The following is a 19,044-nucleotide window of genomic DNA, read 5'->3' as shown; positions in this document are numbered from 1 at the left end:
GATGTTGGTGAGGATGTGGAAAAAGGAAACTCTTATAGACAGCTGCTGGGAATGTAAACTAGTATAACCACAACGGAAAACACTATGGAGATTTCTCAAAAATCTAAAAACTGAACTACTCTCCAATCCAGCAATCCCATTATGAGGTATTTATTGAGAGGACAAGAAATCAACATCTCAAACAGATACCTGCACTTGCATGTTTATTATAGCACTATTCACAATAGCAAACATATATAATCAACATAAGTGTCTATCAACAGATGAATGGATAAAGAATATGTGGTATACATTCACAATGGGGTATTACTTGGCCACAGAAAAGAATGGAATGTCATTTGCAGCAACATGGATGAAACTGGAGGTCACTGTGTTAAGTGAAATAAGTCAGACACAGAAAGACCAATATACCGTGTTCTCACTCTTAAGTGGGAAATAAAAATGTTGACCTCATGGAGTTAGAGTAGAATGATAGATACCAGAGGCTGGGAAGGGCATGCTGGTGGGAGGGGTTGATGGAGAGGTTAGTCAATAGGTACAAACAAAAAAAAAGTTATCTATACAGTTAGATAGAAGGTATAAATTCTACTATTCAATAGCAAAGTAGGGTGACTATAGTTAGCAGCAATATATTACATAATTCAAAGTAGCTAGAAAAAAGGACTTGAAATGTTCCCAACACATAGAAAGGATAAATACTGCTAGTGACGGATACCCCAAATACACTGATTTGATCATTACACATTTCACATACATAAGAAAATATCACATGAATCTCATAAATATGTAAAATATTGTGTATCAATTAAAAAAACAAAAAACTATTTTCTTATCATCATGTAAATAATACATACCCATGGTTAAAAGTTTGGAATTCACAGAACATGATGAAAAAAATTAAAACTACTCATTAAACCACATCACCCATTAATGCCTTAAATTTTGATATATTTCCTTCTGATCTTCTGCCCATATTTTTACATGACATAATTCTATATTTTTTACTTAACAGAATCATTATCTTAAGTCATATTTATAAACATAATTTTCATGTCAATAATACTCGATTGTGTGAATGTAAAATTTATAACACTTCTCTGTTAGGTAACTAGTTTCTATTTTGTTTGTTTTCAAAATATGTAGTGATAATCATATCTTCGGGCATAAAGCTTTTTTTCCATTTCCCACTATTTTTTTATGATAGTTTCCAGGAGTGAAATTACTAGATAAACTATGTATCATTATAAGGGCACCACAGGCATAATTTTTTTTTTTTTTTTTTTTTTGAGATGGAGTCTCACTCTGTTGCTCAGGCTGGAGTGAAGTAGAGCGATCTTGGCTCACTGCAACCTCCACCTCTCAGGTTCAAGCGATTTTTCTGCCTCAGCCTCCCAAGTAGCTGGGACTACAGGCATGTGCCACCAAACCCGGCTAATTTTTGTATTTTTAGTAGAAACGGGGTTTCACCATGCTGGCCAGGATGGTCTCAATCTCCTGACCTCGTGATCCACCCGCCTTGGCCTCCCAAAACTGCCGGGATTATAGGCATGAGACACTGTGCTTGGCCAGGCATAACTTTTTAAAAGGATATGCTGATTTACACGTCCTCAGTTAAATTCTAGTTTTTAATAGGTACTGAGATATTATTTCATAGTGGTTATTATTAGGGTATTTACATTTTTATGTTATTGTGAATAAATCATTATCTTCCAAATATATTTTGAATGAAAAGCTTTTGATCTTTATCATGTCACTTCAAACCCATTTTATTAAAAGCCTTTTATTATAGCTTTCTTTGAGGAGTTTCAGTTATACAATCTTGTCACACAACATTTTTATTTTCTCATTTCTAATAGTTACTCCTTTTATAATAATATTAAATCATAATTATATTGATCATGTTGTAATTGTAATGCTTCCAGAGTTTCATCATTAAAAATGATGTTTTTTGTTGTTTCAGATAGTTACTTATTCATTTAGGGAATATTTATATTTATCGATACCTACTAAAACCAAGGACATAATGGTAAGAGAAAAAATGAAAAAAATTTCTACCTTCAAGAACTTTATATATACTCTAATAAAAAACAGATATAAAAGCATCACAGGATAAATGTAAAACTATAACTGTGCTAAGTATACAAAGGGATTAATAGTTCTGACATACAATGTATGTATATGTGCTGATATAATTTGGATAATTGTCCGCACCCAAATCTCACGTTGAATTGTAATCTCCAATGCCGGAGGTAGGGCCTGGTAGGACGTGTTGGGTCATGGGGGCAGATCCCTCATGTCTTGGTGTTGTCTTTGTGATGTGAGTTCTAGCAAGACCCGGTTGTTTAAATGTATGGCACCTACCCTCCAACACTCTCTCACTCCTGTTCTTGCCATATGAGATACCTGCTCCCTCTCTGCCCCCTGCTGTGAATTAAAGCTTCCTGAAGCCTCCCCAGAAGCCAAACAGATATTGGCACCATGCTTCCTATAAACCCTGCAGAACTGTAAGTCAATTAAACTTCTTTTCTTTATGAATTACCCAGTCTCAGGTATTTCTTTATTGCAATGTAAGCATGGCCTAATACATTTGCTACACCCATACATGTATACATGTATGAAGAATCACATTATACACATATACATGTGTGTATGAAAGGGTTAACTCAACAGGCGTGGGTTGCTCACACCTTGGATATTCCCAAGAAGGGTCTGTTTACGTGACTGTCTCTTGACTGGGTCCTGATAATTAAGCTCTTGGAATGTTCTGATTGATAAAAGAGTGTTTCGCACAGTTAGAACCCTGAGCCATGCTGCAGCAGTTCCAGCAGTTTGTCTAGAGAGTTTAAACAATCTGGGTTGTAATAAACATCTGCTTTTCCTCAGTCTGGAGCTTCAGCCACTGATGGCAGGTGCAGAGAGCCACTGTATGTCTACAGGATGGATCGTCTCTCACAATCTTGAACTCAGGCTCAAGTAAGTGAGCTTCCCTGGTAGGGAGCACCTTGCACATATTGTCACATATCACATTAAGCCTACAACTCCACTACGAGGGAACTCTTGGAAGCTTACACCTGGTTTACTCTGGACTTCACCCCTGCTGATTTTTTCACATCATTTTGCTCTACTAAGCCATAACCATGAATATAACAACTTCTGGGTCTTGCAAGTCCTTCTAGCAAATCACTGGATCAGAGGGTGGTCTCTGGGGATTCTCTAACACAATGTGTAGATTTAAAAAATCATCTGGATTGTTAAGGAAAGTTTCTCTCAGAAAGGGCTATTTCAACCTAAGTTTGAAAAAGGAATAGGAGTTAACTGGATAAAGAAAAGAAAAAGTGCTTTCTAAGCATGAGATAAAGGATAGTGGTGAAAAGAACGTTTCACAGTCTAAGAAATGAAAGGTGAGAGCAGCCGTCTGCAGCCTCATAGGCCATACTGAAGACCACTTCTCTGCTTAAGCAAGAAAGGATGATAAGATGAAATTCTTCTCAAAAAATCACTTGGGCTGTAATACACACACCAGAACCTTTGGAGGCCACTGCAAATTGTTTAGGGAGGATTTTCATCATGTTAAGGTAGCACTTTTATACATCTAAGATTTTAACTACGTATTTGGTGTCTTGTTGTTATTGTTCATGTGGTTATTCTGTTGTTACCTCTGAAGGTGGAAAGGACACTGAATGAGAGTGAGTAGGTATTCCTGTGACAAAACAGAGACTATGAAGAAGGAGAACGAAGCTGCAAGTGGGAGAGAAGATGGGTCTATAGTTTTACTTTCTCTTTTCACTGAGAACTTTTCCAAAATGCTGACATTTATCATCAGGCCTGTCGATACTTTGTTTTATGTTAAGCCTTAAGTATACTACAGGTTTTAGAACAAGGAATAGCATAAGCACTTACCATTATAGAAGAATGTCGAATATCTAATACATAAGTATATTCCCAAATGTGTGAATTTAATTTAAAAAATTTGCTCATATGTTCCCCATTGATCCCAAGATTGCGAAGGCCATTCATCATTTTTCCTTCTAATTTCAGCATATCCAAAATACTATATATTCAAAGAAAAAAAAGTTTTATTTTGATTTTCCAAATTAAAAACAAATCTTTTAAAGTTTGATGGACTTCTTTTTTTTTTTTTTTTTTTTTTTTTTTTTTTTTTTTTTTTTTTTTTTTTATACTTTAGGGTTTTAGGGTACATGTGCACAATGTGCAGGTTTGTTACATATGTATCCATGACTTCTTAAAGCATTAGAAATGAGATTTTTTGGTATCTTCATTAATAGCAGGAAAAATATATTAAACTCATTAAGAAATAAGGCAAATAGTTCTAATTAGTTATCCAGAGTAAACTTACGTAATTTTTTTAGTGGTAGTAAAAGCTTATTATTATATAAAAGATAAAACAACAAAGACTATTGTATTCTTTATCAAAGTAGTGAGGATATGATCAGCCCTGAGAAAGCCAAAAATGAGGAAAAAAAATATTAGGTCACTCTTTTGACAAACCTACTAAAAAATAATGTAAGATCGAACAAGACATAAAGTATAAAATTCTAATACAGAGGAAGCTCCATTAAACCATGAAGTTCACATGTGTTTGAATACAAATTTAAATTTTTTATTACATATAATTTGATAGTTCTTAAACATAATAGAAAGTATTACTGTAAACAACCAACAATAACCCCATTGACAACAAATTGGGGAATCTAAATGTTTAAACTACTCTTCAAGTCTGTGGCTGAGGCGACTATTCAGAGGCAAAAATATAAACGGGACTCTTTAATGGGCTAGAATAGAATGTTTTAATGTAGATATATAAGACCCTGCTTATGTACTTTATCAGTCCTACTTGCTTTTCTCCCCAAAGTCACATGTTCCTACTGTCTCAGCCTCCCTGGGGGTGAGATGTAGGCCTTTATAGAACCAATGCTGATCTAATCCTAACCCATGGAGGCTCTGGCTCCTCCCACTACTCTCAGGATCAGAGCAAGAAGGGCTGGGCCATGTATGGGGCATGTTATTGGTTCTCCACAACCCAGTAAAGCAACGACTGACAGGAGACAGGAAGGGAGCACAAAATAAATCCTTACTCCTGTTCTTTCCCCACATGGACAATTCCAAAGTATTGGTTGCATAAAACCTCTCTCTATATAATGTCTCTGTAATATGACATTTTACTTCCATTTCCTTATTTTCTTCCATTCATCTTCCTCTTTGCATTAATTTTATTCCACATCCTCTGATCTTTTTCTGAGAACTTTTTTGATTATGCTATCCTCAAAAACGTCAGATGATACAAATATTCGCACATTTTGTCTCTTCTTCTTTTAAGAGAATCATGGTAGCATTAACTAGTGATCAAATCAATGAGGAATAAAAATGTAGTGCACATCCTGCAAATCACTAATGACCAGGTGTAGGAGCTGGGGAGTTTTATTTTTTTAATAACCTACGGCCTTCCTAAATTATACGTGAAAATATTCCTGCCATAAAAATTTCCTCATAAACTACCTTAGAAAACTTTCTAAAATCTCCATACCATTTCCCTACTTCCTTTAAACCTGTTTTCACTGCTGCTGGGCACATATATAATTTTTGTTCCCCTGAAATTTACAGGCTAGCATTTAAAAACTTCTCTACTCTTTCTATGTGTATTATATATATCTATCTTAGGTTATTATTTTTTTACAATACTAGGTCCAAGAATTCAAGTAACTAAAGAGAAAAACCCCATTTGAGATAAAACTGTAAAAAATGTTCGGTAAAACTACTTCTCAGTCTTTCCAATATATTTTCCAACATATTTCCGGACTGGTAAGAATTTAAATAATTCAAATAATTTCACTTCAACAAAAGTATATTCAATTGAATTAAAACTGAATCTCTGAATTAAAGTATGCTTCCTAAGTTCATCTAATGTTCCAAATATTAATTTTAGTGTAGTTTTCTGTTTCTCTATAAAAGTAACTCTTCTGTTTGGCCCACAACTTTAATTTTGGGTAAGTGACCATTGTTAAAGCAAGGACTTCCTAATTCTGTCCTGTTCAAAATTCTGAGCAAAAAAAAAATTTGAAAAAAATTTTTTTTTTTTTTTGACAAGAAACCAGATAGCATCCAGCATTCAAATACAAGCACTTTAAATTCCTCTTGTCAATTTCTCTCTTCTGGGGAAATACCCCACATTGACTTCAGTTCCTGTCTGGTCTCTGGTTGTTCAGTCCAGTTCCAAATAACTTCTCTGCTAAATCATCAATCTACTTTTCAATAAAAGACAGTTTAGAATAACAAAGTAATTATAGGTCTAACCCTCATCCAAACAAATATCTTGACTGTTTCTCCCAGTTCTGATATTCTAAGACACTTTGGGCTTGCCCATTTTGGTAGAAGAAAGCTGTTTTGTACAATCAAAAACATGTATTTATCTTTAAAGTGATCTTCATATTTTGACTTATACTAAATTCAAGACAATGTTTACTTTTATATAAACCACAGTTCATTTATAGCAATAATTTAATACTTACCTAAAAGGATCATAAACATCCATATCAACATGAAGCCCATTTATAAATAGACGAGCATCGCCTGGCTGAATTTTAAATCTATCTTGAAGATCCTTGAAGTAGAGCAAAGCAAAAGTTAACCAGTGATAGAACAATAGGGATCTATATTAGAGGTCACCATATTATTTCTATAAAGAGTCAGAAAGTAAATATTTCAGGTTTGGCTGGCCATACAGTCTCTGTTGCAACTATTGATCTCTGCCTTTGTATCTTTAGATACTATGTAAACAAATGGACATGCCAATGTTTATTGTAAAAATTAAGCTTTTAGGTCAGGCGTGATGGCTTACGCCTGTAATGCCAGAACTTTGGGAGGCCGAGGTGGGTGGATCACCTGAGGTCAGGCGTTCAAGACCAGCCTGATCAAGATGGTGAAACCCCATCTCTACTAAATACAAAAAATTAGCCGGGTGTGGTGGCACATGCCTGTAATCCCAGCTACTTGGGAGGCTGAGGCAGGAGAATCACTTGAATCTAGGAGGTGGAGGTTGCAGTGAGCCAAGATTGGGCCATTGCACTCCAGCCTGGGCAACAAGAGCAAAACTCCATCTCAAAAAAATAAATAATAAAAAATAAATAAAAATAAAAATTAAGCTTTTATTTACAAAAATAGGTGGCAGACCATATTTGGCCTAAAGGTAGCAGTTTGCCCAGCCCTGATCTCAGTGATGGGAAAATCTTAAGATAGAGACAAAATTCAATACCTGAATATTCTGATTTTATAATACATGATATTACAGTTCTAATGTTACAATAATTACTTATCTACATTTCATATAGTGTGTGTATGTGTACATATACAATTTGATAGTTGGCACATTCCTATTTCTTGAGGCAATGATATGCCAAAAGTAAAACTTTGGCCTATGTGTAAATATTTGGAGCTCACTCTAAATTCATGAAAGCTTCCATTAAAGCTGTATTTGAATTTTCACTGCCTTTCATTCAGTAAACACTTCCTGAGTGCCTGCTATGTTCTAGAAACATCTCCAGGCACTAGAGCAGTTAACAAAAGTAAAAAAGGGGATGTTCTTGTCACTAAAGCAAAGTAGTCAAGATCACAGTGTAAGTATCCAGTAAGATCACAGTGTGAAGATCATGCCTGGTTTAATCCTGATCTTTATACTTACTAGCTGTTAAGATTTGGGCAAGTTCAAATCACTTTCATAATCCTCAGTTTCCTCATCTATAAAATGGGAATAATTATATCTATCTCACGTTTGCTAGAGTTTAAATGTAATATACATCTATGTCTTGTCACCTATAAAGTGCTCACAAATGAAAGCTGTTATTATGAGGATAGGCAAATAGATTTGGGAAGAAAAACAACCAGTGTATTTCAACGACATCATATGATAAGTCACATAATAGGGACTTGCGTGAACTACTCTGTAAAGGCAGAGGAAGCAACTAACTTGAAGAGATGCAGAGAAAGCTTGACAATGGTGAATTTTTCTTTATGATTATCACTCAACAGATAAGCTACACACAGAGAAGGGAGAGGAGGAACTTAACAGAAAGTATTTCTACTTGTTTTATACAGAATCCTGGCAAAAGATTAAACCCTAATACGAAAAGGTTCAGAGGTAAAATTTTTATTTGTCTTTAGCTACTTTAGATGTGCCTATCAAAGTTACTTAATTAAGAAATCTATGTTCCAACTTCAAAATCTACAGATGCCTAGTGAATTTATATTTCCTGCTGTTTTCCCCCAATCTGGCATCGAAACTTCACACACCCTGATTGAAGCTTTCTCCAGCACCTCATACATTCGTTTTAGTGGAGCTCAATTGTAAGTAGAAAGTACACCAACCATGCAGATCCATACTAAATTGCTAAATCCCTCAAGACTGTTTATGTCAGGCCCAGTGCCTTGAACAATAATGCTCAGAAAACAGGTAACAGACTGAACTCAGCAAATCTGCTTGCTGAAACACTGTCAGAGAGAAGAGGTTTACCTATGAGAGATTCATACTTACAAATTCTTCTCTTTCCTCTGCCCCAGAGAATTAGCCTTAAGTCCTGAAAAACTAGTGTATATTTGAGTATGTAATTTAAGGTGGCCTTTCTGAAATGAGGAGTAAGAATTCAATTTCTAGCAACATGATAAATGAAAGATCCAAAAATTCTCTTACTAAAAGAATCAAAATGCCAGATTAAAATATTAATAATGAGACTGGGTGCGGTGGCTCACACCTGTAATCCCAGAACTTTGGGGGGCTGAGGCCGGTGGATCACTTGAGGTCAGGAGTATGAGACCAGCCTGTCCAACATGGTGAAACCCTGTTTCTATCAAAAATAGAAAAATTAGCTGGGTGTGGTGGTGCATGCCTGTAGTCCCAGCTACTCGGGGGGCTGAGGCAAGAGAATCGCTTCTCCCCAGGAGGTGGAGGTTGCAGTGAGCTATCGCACCACTGCACTCCATCCTGGATGATAGAGCGACTGTCTCAAAAAAATAAATACGAAAAATGTCCCCTAAATGTGGCTCAGAGTTGAAGAAAGTATTCACCTAAGGACAGAGAGGAAGTAGGAATATGAATATAGAGATGTAAATAAACACTAAAGACCTTGCCTGGAGGAAATTTAGAGCTTCCTAGATGACCCAAGACTTGGGTTTTTAAGGGCCAATCTCAGAAGAACAGGAAATTTAAATTCAGGACCCGCATCCAGATATCCTTATGCACACATCCAGATATCCTTATGCACACATAAAGTGCTACACTTATGGTGAAAAGGTGAATTAGAAAACAAAATGCTCTGCAGTAACAGCATAGAAATTTGTCTATCTCACCTTGGTTCTTGGTGGAGGAAGAATAAGTCTCCCAAATGAATTCATGGCCTCTAGCTTATTTTCATATGGGTTTGGAGCTGGATTTCATACTATATTTGTGGTCCAAAAAACTTAGATTTTTGTATTTAAAGTGCAATTAAACTAGTAGCCCTCTTAGGCTTGAGCAGAAATAAATGCAAATCCTAATGGAGAAATATAAGCTCATTTTTTCTTAAAGAAGAGGGAACCCATTTATTCTAATATGTCTCTTTAATAACCAACGGAGCTGAGCTATTACCTGAAGCTAAAGAAATTCCAGTTGATTTGATCTCAGAAGACTGGTTGAGATTTACAATGGTAAAATGGTTTACAAACATGTTTGTGTGTTCCTAAGGTGAAATGATACACACTCTGAAATTTAAATTTTTCTAAAAAATTTTATTTTTAATTTTCATGGGTACATAATAGTTGTACATATTTATAGAGATCTTGTGATATTTTGATAGAAGCATATAATGTGTAATGATCATATCAGGGTAGTTGGGATACCCATCATCTCAAATATTTACCATTTTTTAATGTAGGGGACATTCCAAATCAACTCTTCCAGTTAAAATATACAATAAATTAATGTTAACTATAATCACCCTATTATGCTAATGAATAGATCTTATTCCTGACTGCATTTTTGTACCCATTAACCAACCCCTCCTTATCTTCCCCAGCCTCCAATAACCATCGTTCTACTCTCTATGTCCATGAGATCAGTGTTTTTAGCTCTCACATATGAGTAATAATTTGCAGTATATGTCTTTCTGTGTATGGCTTATTTCACTTAACATAATGTCCTCTATTGGTGGTAAAGATGACAGGATTTCTTTTTTATCACTAAATAATATTCCATTGTGTCTATGTACCAAATTTCCTTTATCCACCCATCCATTAATGGACACCTAGATTGATTCCATATTTTAGCTATTGTGAATAGAGCTTTAATAAACATGGCAATGCAGATATCTCTTTGATATACTAATTTCCTTACTCTTGGGTATATATCCAGCAGTGGGATTCCTGGATCATATGGTAATTCTATTTTTCATTTTTTTTGCGAACCTCTATATGTTTTCCATTATGGCTTTACTAATTTACATTCCCACCAACAGTGTATAAGGGTTCCCCTTTCTCTGTATCCTTGCCAGAATCTGTTATTTTTTTTTGTTTTAGAAAAAAGCCATTTTCCATACTGTCCAAAGTAATTTATGGATTCAATGCTATTCCCATCAAGCTACCATCAACTTTCTTCACAGAATTAGAAAAAACTACTTTAAATTTCATATGGAACCAGAAAACAGCCCGTATGGCCAAGACAATCCAAAGCAAAAACAACATAGCTGGAGGCATCACACTGACTTCAAACTATACTACAAGTCTACAGTAACTAAAACAGCATGGTACTGGTACCAAAACAGATATATAGATCAAAGGAAGAGAACAGAGGCCTCAGAAACAACACCACACATCTACAACCATCTGATCTTCGACAAACTTGACAAAAATAAGCAATGAGGAAAGGATTCCCTATTTAATAAATGGTGCTGGGAAAACTGGCTAGCCATATGCAGAAAACTGAAACTGGACCCCTTCCTTACAACTTATGCAAAAATTAACTCAAGATAGATTAAAGACTTAAATGTAAAACCTAAAACCATAAAAACCCTAGAAGAAAACCTAGGCAATATCATTCAGGACACAGGCATGGGCACAGACTTCATGACTACAATACCAAAAAGCAATTCCAGCAAAAGCCAAAATTGACAAATGGGATCTAATCAAACTACAGAGCTTCTGCACAGCAAAAGAAACTATCATCAGAGTGAACAGGCAACCTACAGAATAGGAGAAAGTCTTTGCAATCTGCCCATCTGACAAAAGTCTAATATCCAGAATCTACAAGGAACTTAAACAAATTTACAAGAAAAAACAAACAACCCCATCAGAAAGTGAGCGAAGGATATGAACAGACACTTCTCAAAAGAAGACATCTATGCAGCCAACAAACATAAGAAAAAAAGCTCATTATCACTAGAGAAATGCAAATCAAAACCACAATGAGATACCATCTCATGCCAGTTAGAATGGTGATCATTAAAAAGTCAGGAAACAACAGATGCTGGAGAGGATGTGGAGAAACAGGAACGCTTTTACACTATTGATGGGAGTTTAAATTAATTCAATCATTGTAGAAGACAGTGTCAATTCCTCAAGAACCTAGAATGAGAAATACCATTTGACCCAGCAATCCCATTAGTGGGTATATACTCAAAGGATTATAAATCATTTTACTATAAAGACAAACACACACGTATGTTTATTGCAGCACTATTTACAACAGCAAAGACTTGGAACCAACCAAAATGCTCATCAATGATAGACTAGATAAAGAAAATGTGGCACATGTACACCATGGAATACTATGCAGCCACAGAAAAGAATGAGTTCATGTCCTTTGCAGGGACATGGATGAAGCTAGAAGCCATCATTCTCAGCAAACTAACATAGGAACAGAAAGTGAAACACTGCATGTTCTCACTCATAAGTGGGAGCTGAACAATGAGAACACATGGACACATGTGGCCTGTCAGGGGGTAGGGGCAAGAGGAGAGAGAGCATTGGGACAAATACCTAATGCATGCAGGGCTTAAAACCTAGATGATGGGTTGATAGGGGTAGCAAACCACCATGGCACACGTTTACCTATGTAATAATCCCGCATGTTCTGCATATGTATCCCAGAACTTAAAGTAAAATTAAAATTAAAAAAAGAGCAAACTTACAAAAAAGAAAAAAGCCATTTTAACAGGTGAGACACTATCTCATTGTGGTTTTGATTTGCATTTCCCTGACGATTAGTGATGGTGAGCATCACTGTTGGCCATCTCTATGCCTTCTTTTGAGAAATGTCTATTCAAATTTTTTGCCTATTTTAAAATTAGATTATTCATTGTTTTGCTGTTGTTTGAGCTCCTTATATATTCTGGTTATTAATCCCTTGAATGTTGAATAATCTGAAAATACTCTGTCCCATTCTGTAGATTTTCTCTTCACTTTGTTGACTGCTTCCTTCTCTGCACAGAACATTTTTATCTTGATATGATCCCATTTGTCCAAATTGCTTTGGTTGCCTGTGCTTTTCAGTTCTTACTCAAGAAATCTTTGCAGAGACCAATGTCCTAAAGCATTTCCCCAATGTTTTCTTCTAGTAGTTTCACAGTTTCAGGTCTCACATTTAAGTCTTTAACCCCTATTGCTTTGATTTTTGTATATGGTGAGAAATGGGGGTCTAGTTTCATTCTTCACGATTAAAATTTGAAGTCAAATCAGATATAAATCTTAATAGAAAGGCTGTCATTTTCAGAATAAGGAATAACACAAAATAAGACTTAAAAAGTATGATTTACAGATGTAGTTTTGGGAGATGATGTTCTAATCTAGGTAATGTCTCCAGAACTCTGTAAAATTTTCACACAAAGTAGTTAGAAATAATTAGAAGCAACATGAACTTTTATTTGGGTAAGGTGTAATCCTTTATTTGAATATCTGCATTTTAGTTAATTCAAGTATCTGCATTTGGTTCATTAAGCAATTATGTAATTGAAATTATTTGTTCCACTCTGCTGAATCAAAAAAAGTTACCTGACAACCTGAGCATATTCTCATTTTATTTTGAAGCAAATAAAAAATGTCATGGAACTATAATTTAACAGTTCTTGCAGTAAACAACAAAGATACATGTTGGGTTGACAATTTAAAATCACCAAAAGCAGATTCTGGCCACTCACAGCAAATTAATAACAATTATGAACTTCCTAAGGAAATCTGCTGTACTTTGGAGTTAAAGCAGTTGTCTCCTAAATAAAACCAAACTCAAATTCAGTTACACCACTTGAGCATGGTCATAGTTTTTGAATAATCTTTGCTTGAGTCCCAAGTCAAAAACTATATAAAAAGCTACACTAGAAGAATTATGCTAATCCCGGCACCCTTCAACCGTTTCATCCCTGGCTCTTATAGGCAAAATTTTCCCCCAAAGTTTCTTTTCCATCCTCTAGCATTTCTTCATGCAAAAACTAGAATAGGTAAATATATATTCTCATTTCCCCTGGTCTCTTATGCAAAAAAAAAAAAAAAAAAAAAAAAACCAGACAGACTTGCTCACAGAGTGCCCTGCCAACTTTTTGAAATCTTTCTTTCTCAGTTTAATTCTGATCTGTATTTTTCTTATTGTGAGTAAGGAAAGATTGTTATTATATATTTAAAGACCTTAAATTAAAAAGGACAGCAGAGTTAGCAGACAGCCCAGAGTGGGAGAAAATCTTCACAATCTACACATCCGAACAATGACTAATATCCAGAATCTACACAGAACTCAAATCAGCAAGAAAAAAAAAATCCCATCAAAAAGTGGGCTAAGGACATGAATGAGACAATTCTCAAAAGAAGACATACAAGTGGGCAACAAGCATATGGAAAAATGCTCAACATCACTAATTATCAGAGAAATGCAAATCAAAACCACAATGCAATACCACCTCACTCCTACAAGAATGGGTATAATTTAAAAAATCAAAAAGTAACAGATGTTGGCACGGATATGGTGAAAAGGGAACACTTTTACAATGTTGGTGGGAATGTAAACTAGTACAATCACTATGGAAAACAATGTGGAGATTCCTAAAAGCAAATCTACCATTTGATCCAGCAATCCCACTACTAGGTATCTGCCCAGAGGAAAAAAAAAAAGTCAGTATATGAAAAAGATACTTGCACACGCATGTTTATAGCAGGACAATATGCAATTGCAAAAATATGGAATCAGACCAAATGCCCTATACATACCAGGGAATACTACCCAGCCATAAAAAGGAATGAAATGGCATTTGCGCAACCTGGATGGAATCGAAGACTATTATTCTAAGTGAAGTAACTCAGGAATGGAACACCAAACATCATATGTTCTCACTCATATGTGGGAGCTAAGCTATGAGGATGCAAAGGCATAAGAATGATACATTCGACTTCGGGGACTCAGGGGAAAGGGCAGAGGGTGGCAAGGGATCAAAAACTACACATTGGGTACAGGGTACACTGTTCAGGTGATGGGTGCACCAAAATCTCAGAAATCACCACTAAATAACTTATTGATGTAACTAAACACCATCTGTTCCCAAAAAACCTACTGAAATTAAAACAAACAACTGATCAAAGTAGATGGTTTGGGTTTGGCTTGGTTTTTAACGAAAGGCTTTGCGCCCTCTAGTGGGAAGATGGAGCAGCCCAGCATCCATAGTGTGTGCTCTTCAGAGCTGGATGTCGCTTTGGAATCAAGATTCTTGGGAGGCCAAGGCGGGCAAATTACCTGAGGTCAGGAGTTCGTGGCCAGCCTGGCCAACATGGCGAAACCCCGTCCCGACTAAAAATACAAAAATTAGCCGGGTGTGGTGGCGTGCACCTGTAATCCCAGCTACCCAAGGAGGCTGAGGCAGAAGAATTGCTGGAACCCGGGAGGCAGAGGCTGCAGTGAGCCAAGATCACGCCACTGCACTCCAGCCTGGGTGACAGAGCAAGACTCCATCTCAAAAAGATTCTTCCTGTTTCCTTTTATATTTGGGGGGCAGGATGTTTCTTTTAATTATTTATTTTAAACTAAGTGTTTCTTATCTCCTCTACTTGAAGGTCATATCCTCTTTATCTCCTTAAGCAAAGCCAGGAGCTCTGCAGTACCCCCAAGTGAGAACAATTATGCTTAAGACACTGTTGTTTTAGTTTAGTCCCAGACCCAGGGGAAAATCCTTCAAATTTCTTAAGTAAATCCTTAAAAAGTGTAATTTACACCAGAGCAATTGACCTGGCGTAGATAAGCTGCAGCATGAGAAGAAGAAGAAAAAAAAGACCATTATTACTTCTTTTTTCGGTGAACATTTTGTTTACATGTTTTGCAGGAAATGTACTTTTCGGTTGGTATGGATGAGATGCTGTAACAGAAACACACTTCCAGGGCTTTCTCGTGTCCAATCCATGTGCAATGCAATTGCAATGAATAGTCCAAGATTTTTTTTACCTTCTCATTACAACCACCCTCTTCCCCAAGGTTGGAATTTCAGTTTGTTTAATTACTTCTCTCACATCCCATGAGCCAGTGGGTAACATGGACTGCTAGTCCAAATGCCCATTTACCCTAGATTAGTTACATGAAAGACACTGTCATCCTCGTCTTTCTCATATCAGTGTTCTCTGGAAGTAGTAGGTGATCAAGAAGACTGTCTGCAGTGTCATGATTATTTAGTTTACTAAGTTCAAGATTTCTTGCTCTACAGTCAAAGCTCATTTCAAAACTCTTTCACTGCCAATTCCAAATGGCTGACAAGTAGAAAAGGTGATGGCCATAGTGGCCCTGAGTAAGCTGGCATACTCAGGTTGCCAGCATGGTTCTGATATAGCAGTTAGGAAGAAATTATTTAGGCAGATAGTGAGTCCTCGGTAAGGTTTTCCTTTTAATGAAAAGCAGCCCCCAAATCACTTTATTTTCTAACAAAGAACAGCCTGTAAAATCGAGCTGCAGACATAGGCAAGAAAGCTAGAAGCTTGCATAGGTAAATGCTGGCACTGTGCCAGTAGCAACAGGTTACTTGGGACCAGGCATGTTCAAAGCGGCAGCTCCATCTTCCCTTCTTTCCAGCCCACGTGTACAGTAAGAAGCAGATAACATGGCAGAAGCCAAGTGGAAAGCCCATATGCATAATAGGGTGGAGTGGTCAGCCTTCCCCGTGCATTATGTAAAACATCATACCTGGTCCAACCAATTTGTGGGCCCTATATAAATCAGACAATCCCCAAGCCTATTTGTAAAATCCAGTGCACTCTGTAGCCAGCCCGAATTCCCATTCAGGTGCCCCTCTCTCTCACGAGAGAGAGAGCTGTTCTCCTTTCTCTTTCTTTTGCGTATTAAACCTCCGCTCCCAAACCCACTCCTTTGTGTGTCATAAGAAAACAATCTATTCTGCATGAAGAATGTTAAGAGCAATTAGGAACATCATAGAATGGACCAATACCACAAATCCATTTTGAAGGATACACAAGAATTTGTAAGGTGGTCAATGAGGCAAAGAATGTCCCAGGTAGGAATGATGTGTTGCGGTTCCTAACACCTGTTCTCCAATGAACTATGCATCTTTTTCTTCATTACCATCATTGTAGTTGTCATCATCAAAACAGCTGACATTTGTTGACAGCTCATTCTGTCTCAGTATGATGGGCACTGCTGGCTGGCTAAGTTAGCACCATACCCAGGCCACTTCTCCTTTGCTTCGTTACTAGAAAAGTAAACACTGGCTTTTCTAGATTCCCTCGCAGCCTAAGGTGGCCACATGGCAAAATCTTCACCAATGAGATAGAAACCAGTCTGCTAAAATGTTCCAAGAAGGCTTTAGTGAGGATGAATGTGGTTGGTACCATCCTCCCTGCCTCTTTTGGCTTTAAATACAGATAAGAAGTGAGAAAAATGAACTCCTAGTGTTTAGGGCCCTGTGAGTCTGGTATGACACTACTTAAAGCCAAACCGGTCATACGTAATAAAGCCAGGCAGTGGTGAAGCACTTTACAAATATTAACACAACTAGAATTATTTGGGGTCTATGGATAATTTAAGAGACCATATGGCAGAATCTTATCAAACCACTGATAAATTGTATTCTATCTGCTATAGGATTCTAACGTTCCAGTGATCTAACACTGACTCAGTCTTCACAAGCTTTTAAGCAAAACTAATTACAAGAAACAGAATAATTAACTCACAGCCTTTATTCTTTATCCTATGAAGAAAACCATACTACCTTGGAAGAAATTCTGGAATATACTGTGAAACAAGTAGAAGATATGTCAGGAAAGACTGGCTGATTAAATGCTCATATAGTTGACAATATAAAAATAGAAGAACCCACACTGTTTTAATAATCAAAAAAGCACAAATTACTATTTCCTTTTTTGTATGAATATTGAAGATCCAAAGTCAGGAACAGTGATATTAGTTGGGTAAATGTTTTGAAAAAAGAATTCAAACAAACCTTTTGGTTTTCCTTTATTTCTTCTCTCATATGTTGATTTACAGCAATTCTGGTTAGAGATCTGGAAAAATGAATACTAATATAATTGATCCTTCCTTAAACGTTTAGAACTGATCCATATAACCCAATGTAATCTAATACTTTGGATAAGAAGCTAAACACTCCAAATGCTTCGTGACTGAAAAGTATACATTTCCATACGGCCTAATTTAGCTTTCATTTGACAAAAGTATTTGGTTCAAGTGGAATGGAGGCTCTCAAAATTTCATGTGTACTAGCTGTATGCAGTATGGATTGTCATCATTTACTATGACTTATTTTTTGAAAACACTTCATTAAAAAAGCTGTTTTGTGTTGTTTTGTCCAATAGAGAAATTTTGTATGAAATTACTAATGTATATGTACATGAATATATGTACATGAAGAATTTTAGTTAACCTGGGAACTTACCAGAATAAAACATGTTCTAAAAAACTGAAATCATGGCTTTACATTACTCACTCTTTCAATTTTTTCTATTTTTTTATTAAAAATATTTTTTTAGAGACAGAGTCTCACTCTTCTACCCAGCAGGACTGCAGTGGCATGATCACAGCTCACTGTAGCCTCAGATTCCTGGGCTCAAGTGATTCTCCCGCCTCAGCCTCTCAATTAGCTAGGACTACAGGTACACACCACCACATTCAGCTAATTTTTCAATTTTCTTCTAGAGATGGAGTCTTGCTATGTTGCCCAGGTTGGTCTAAAACTCCTGGCCTCAAGTGACCCTCCTACCGACACCTCCCAAAGTGCTGAAATTATAGATGCGAGCCATTGCACCCAGCCTATTCACTCTTGAAGAGTTTATAATTCACTTATAATTTAAAGACAGCAGAAATATCCAAAATACAGTTCCAATGAACTGTATTCAACTTGATAATTCCTAAACATGACTAGCTATATATCTGTCAATTTTATAAATAGAATTAAAAAATTAAAAGACTGTAAATGCAAAGTTCTGCTTTAAGGAAAAAGCAAGTAGAAAGGTGTACCTCGAAACAGCCCACAATAAGTATGTATTATTTCCTAAAGTTTGGCAACATTGTGACAAATTACAATTAAAAATTTAATAAGGCAAATTTTTCATTTATTTAGCAAATATCTCATTTCAACAAACATTTACAGATTGTCTACAAAGTGGTTTTAGAGATATGCTCAAGCCTACAATTTAGCCATTAAGCAATGTTAGCATATTTTATAATTTTTTCTTAATTACAGATTAACAGCAGAGTTTTGCATCAGAACCTCTGAACAGTTATACTGACTTAACATCAATAGAGCTAATCAACTGTCTGATCAAGACTAAAGTTATTTTACTTTATTTGTATTTGATCTAATAATTTTTATAATGACCATTAATTAAAAGTATTATGGCTAAACATATATGACATTTATACACACCCATATATATTTCATGTTTTATTATATAAATGCTGACTTCTCAAATTCCTGACTGTTTAAAGTGGACCGAAAGAGGCATATCAATATATTCATTCTTAATCTGTAAATAAGGAGACAAACTCCTCTATTTCAAGGTACTACCAAAAAA

The 19,044-nt window shown here is 36.1% G+C and overlaps 1 protein-coding gene across 8 annotated transcripts in view; it reads right to left on the bottom strand.

Annotated features, from left to right (window-relative positions):
• LOC129464103 (UDP-glucose:glycoprotein glucosyltransferase 2) overlaps positions 1 to 19,044 on the bottom strand; it is a 264,841-nt gene that overhangs the window by 169,920 nt on the left and 75,877 nt on the right. For 7 of the 8 annotated variants that reach the window (XR_008651434.2, XM_055245067.2, XM_055245066.2 and 4 more), the window contains 3 exons: positions 17,457 to 17,517; positions 6,528 to 6,619; positions 3,901 to 4,051 (listed from right to left, as the gene is read on the bottom strand). Coding sequence is in view for 7 of the 8 variants with exons in the window: in XM_055245067.2 (XP_055101042.1) it covers positions 3,901 to 4,051; positions 6,528 to 6,619; positions 17,457 to 17,517 (304 nt within the window). In the remaining variant the exon portion in view is untranslated. The remainder of the gene's footprint in view (positions 1 to 3,900; positions 4,052 to 6,527; positions 6,620 to 17,456; positions 17,518 to 19,044) is intronic. The other variant, XM_055245064.2, reaches the window with a different exon arrangement.

Source organism: Symphalangus syndactylus, chromosome 15 (genome assembly GCF_028878055.3).
Source record: "Symphalangus syndactylus isolate Jambi chromosome 15, NHGRI_mSymSyn1-v2.1_pri, whole genome shotgun sequence".
In the NCBI taxonomy this organism is placed as follows: Eukaryota; Metazoa; Chordata; class Mammalia; order Primates; family Hylobatidae; genus Symphalangus; species Symphalangus syndactylus.
Note: the sequence above shows the minus strand (reverse complement) of the source record. Positions and strands in the feature narration are given on the sequence as shown.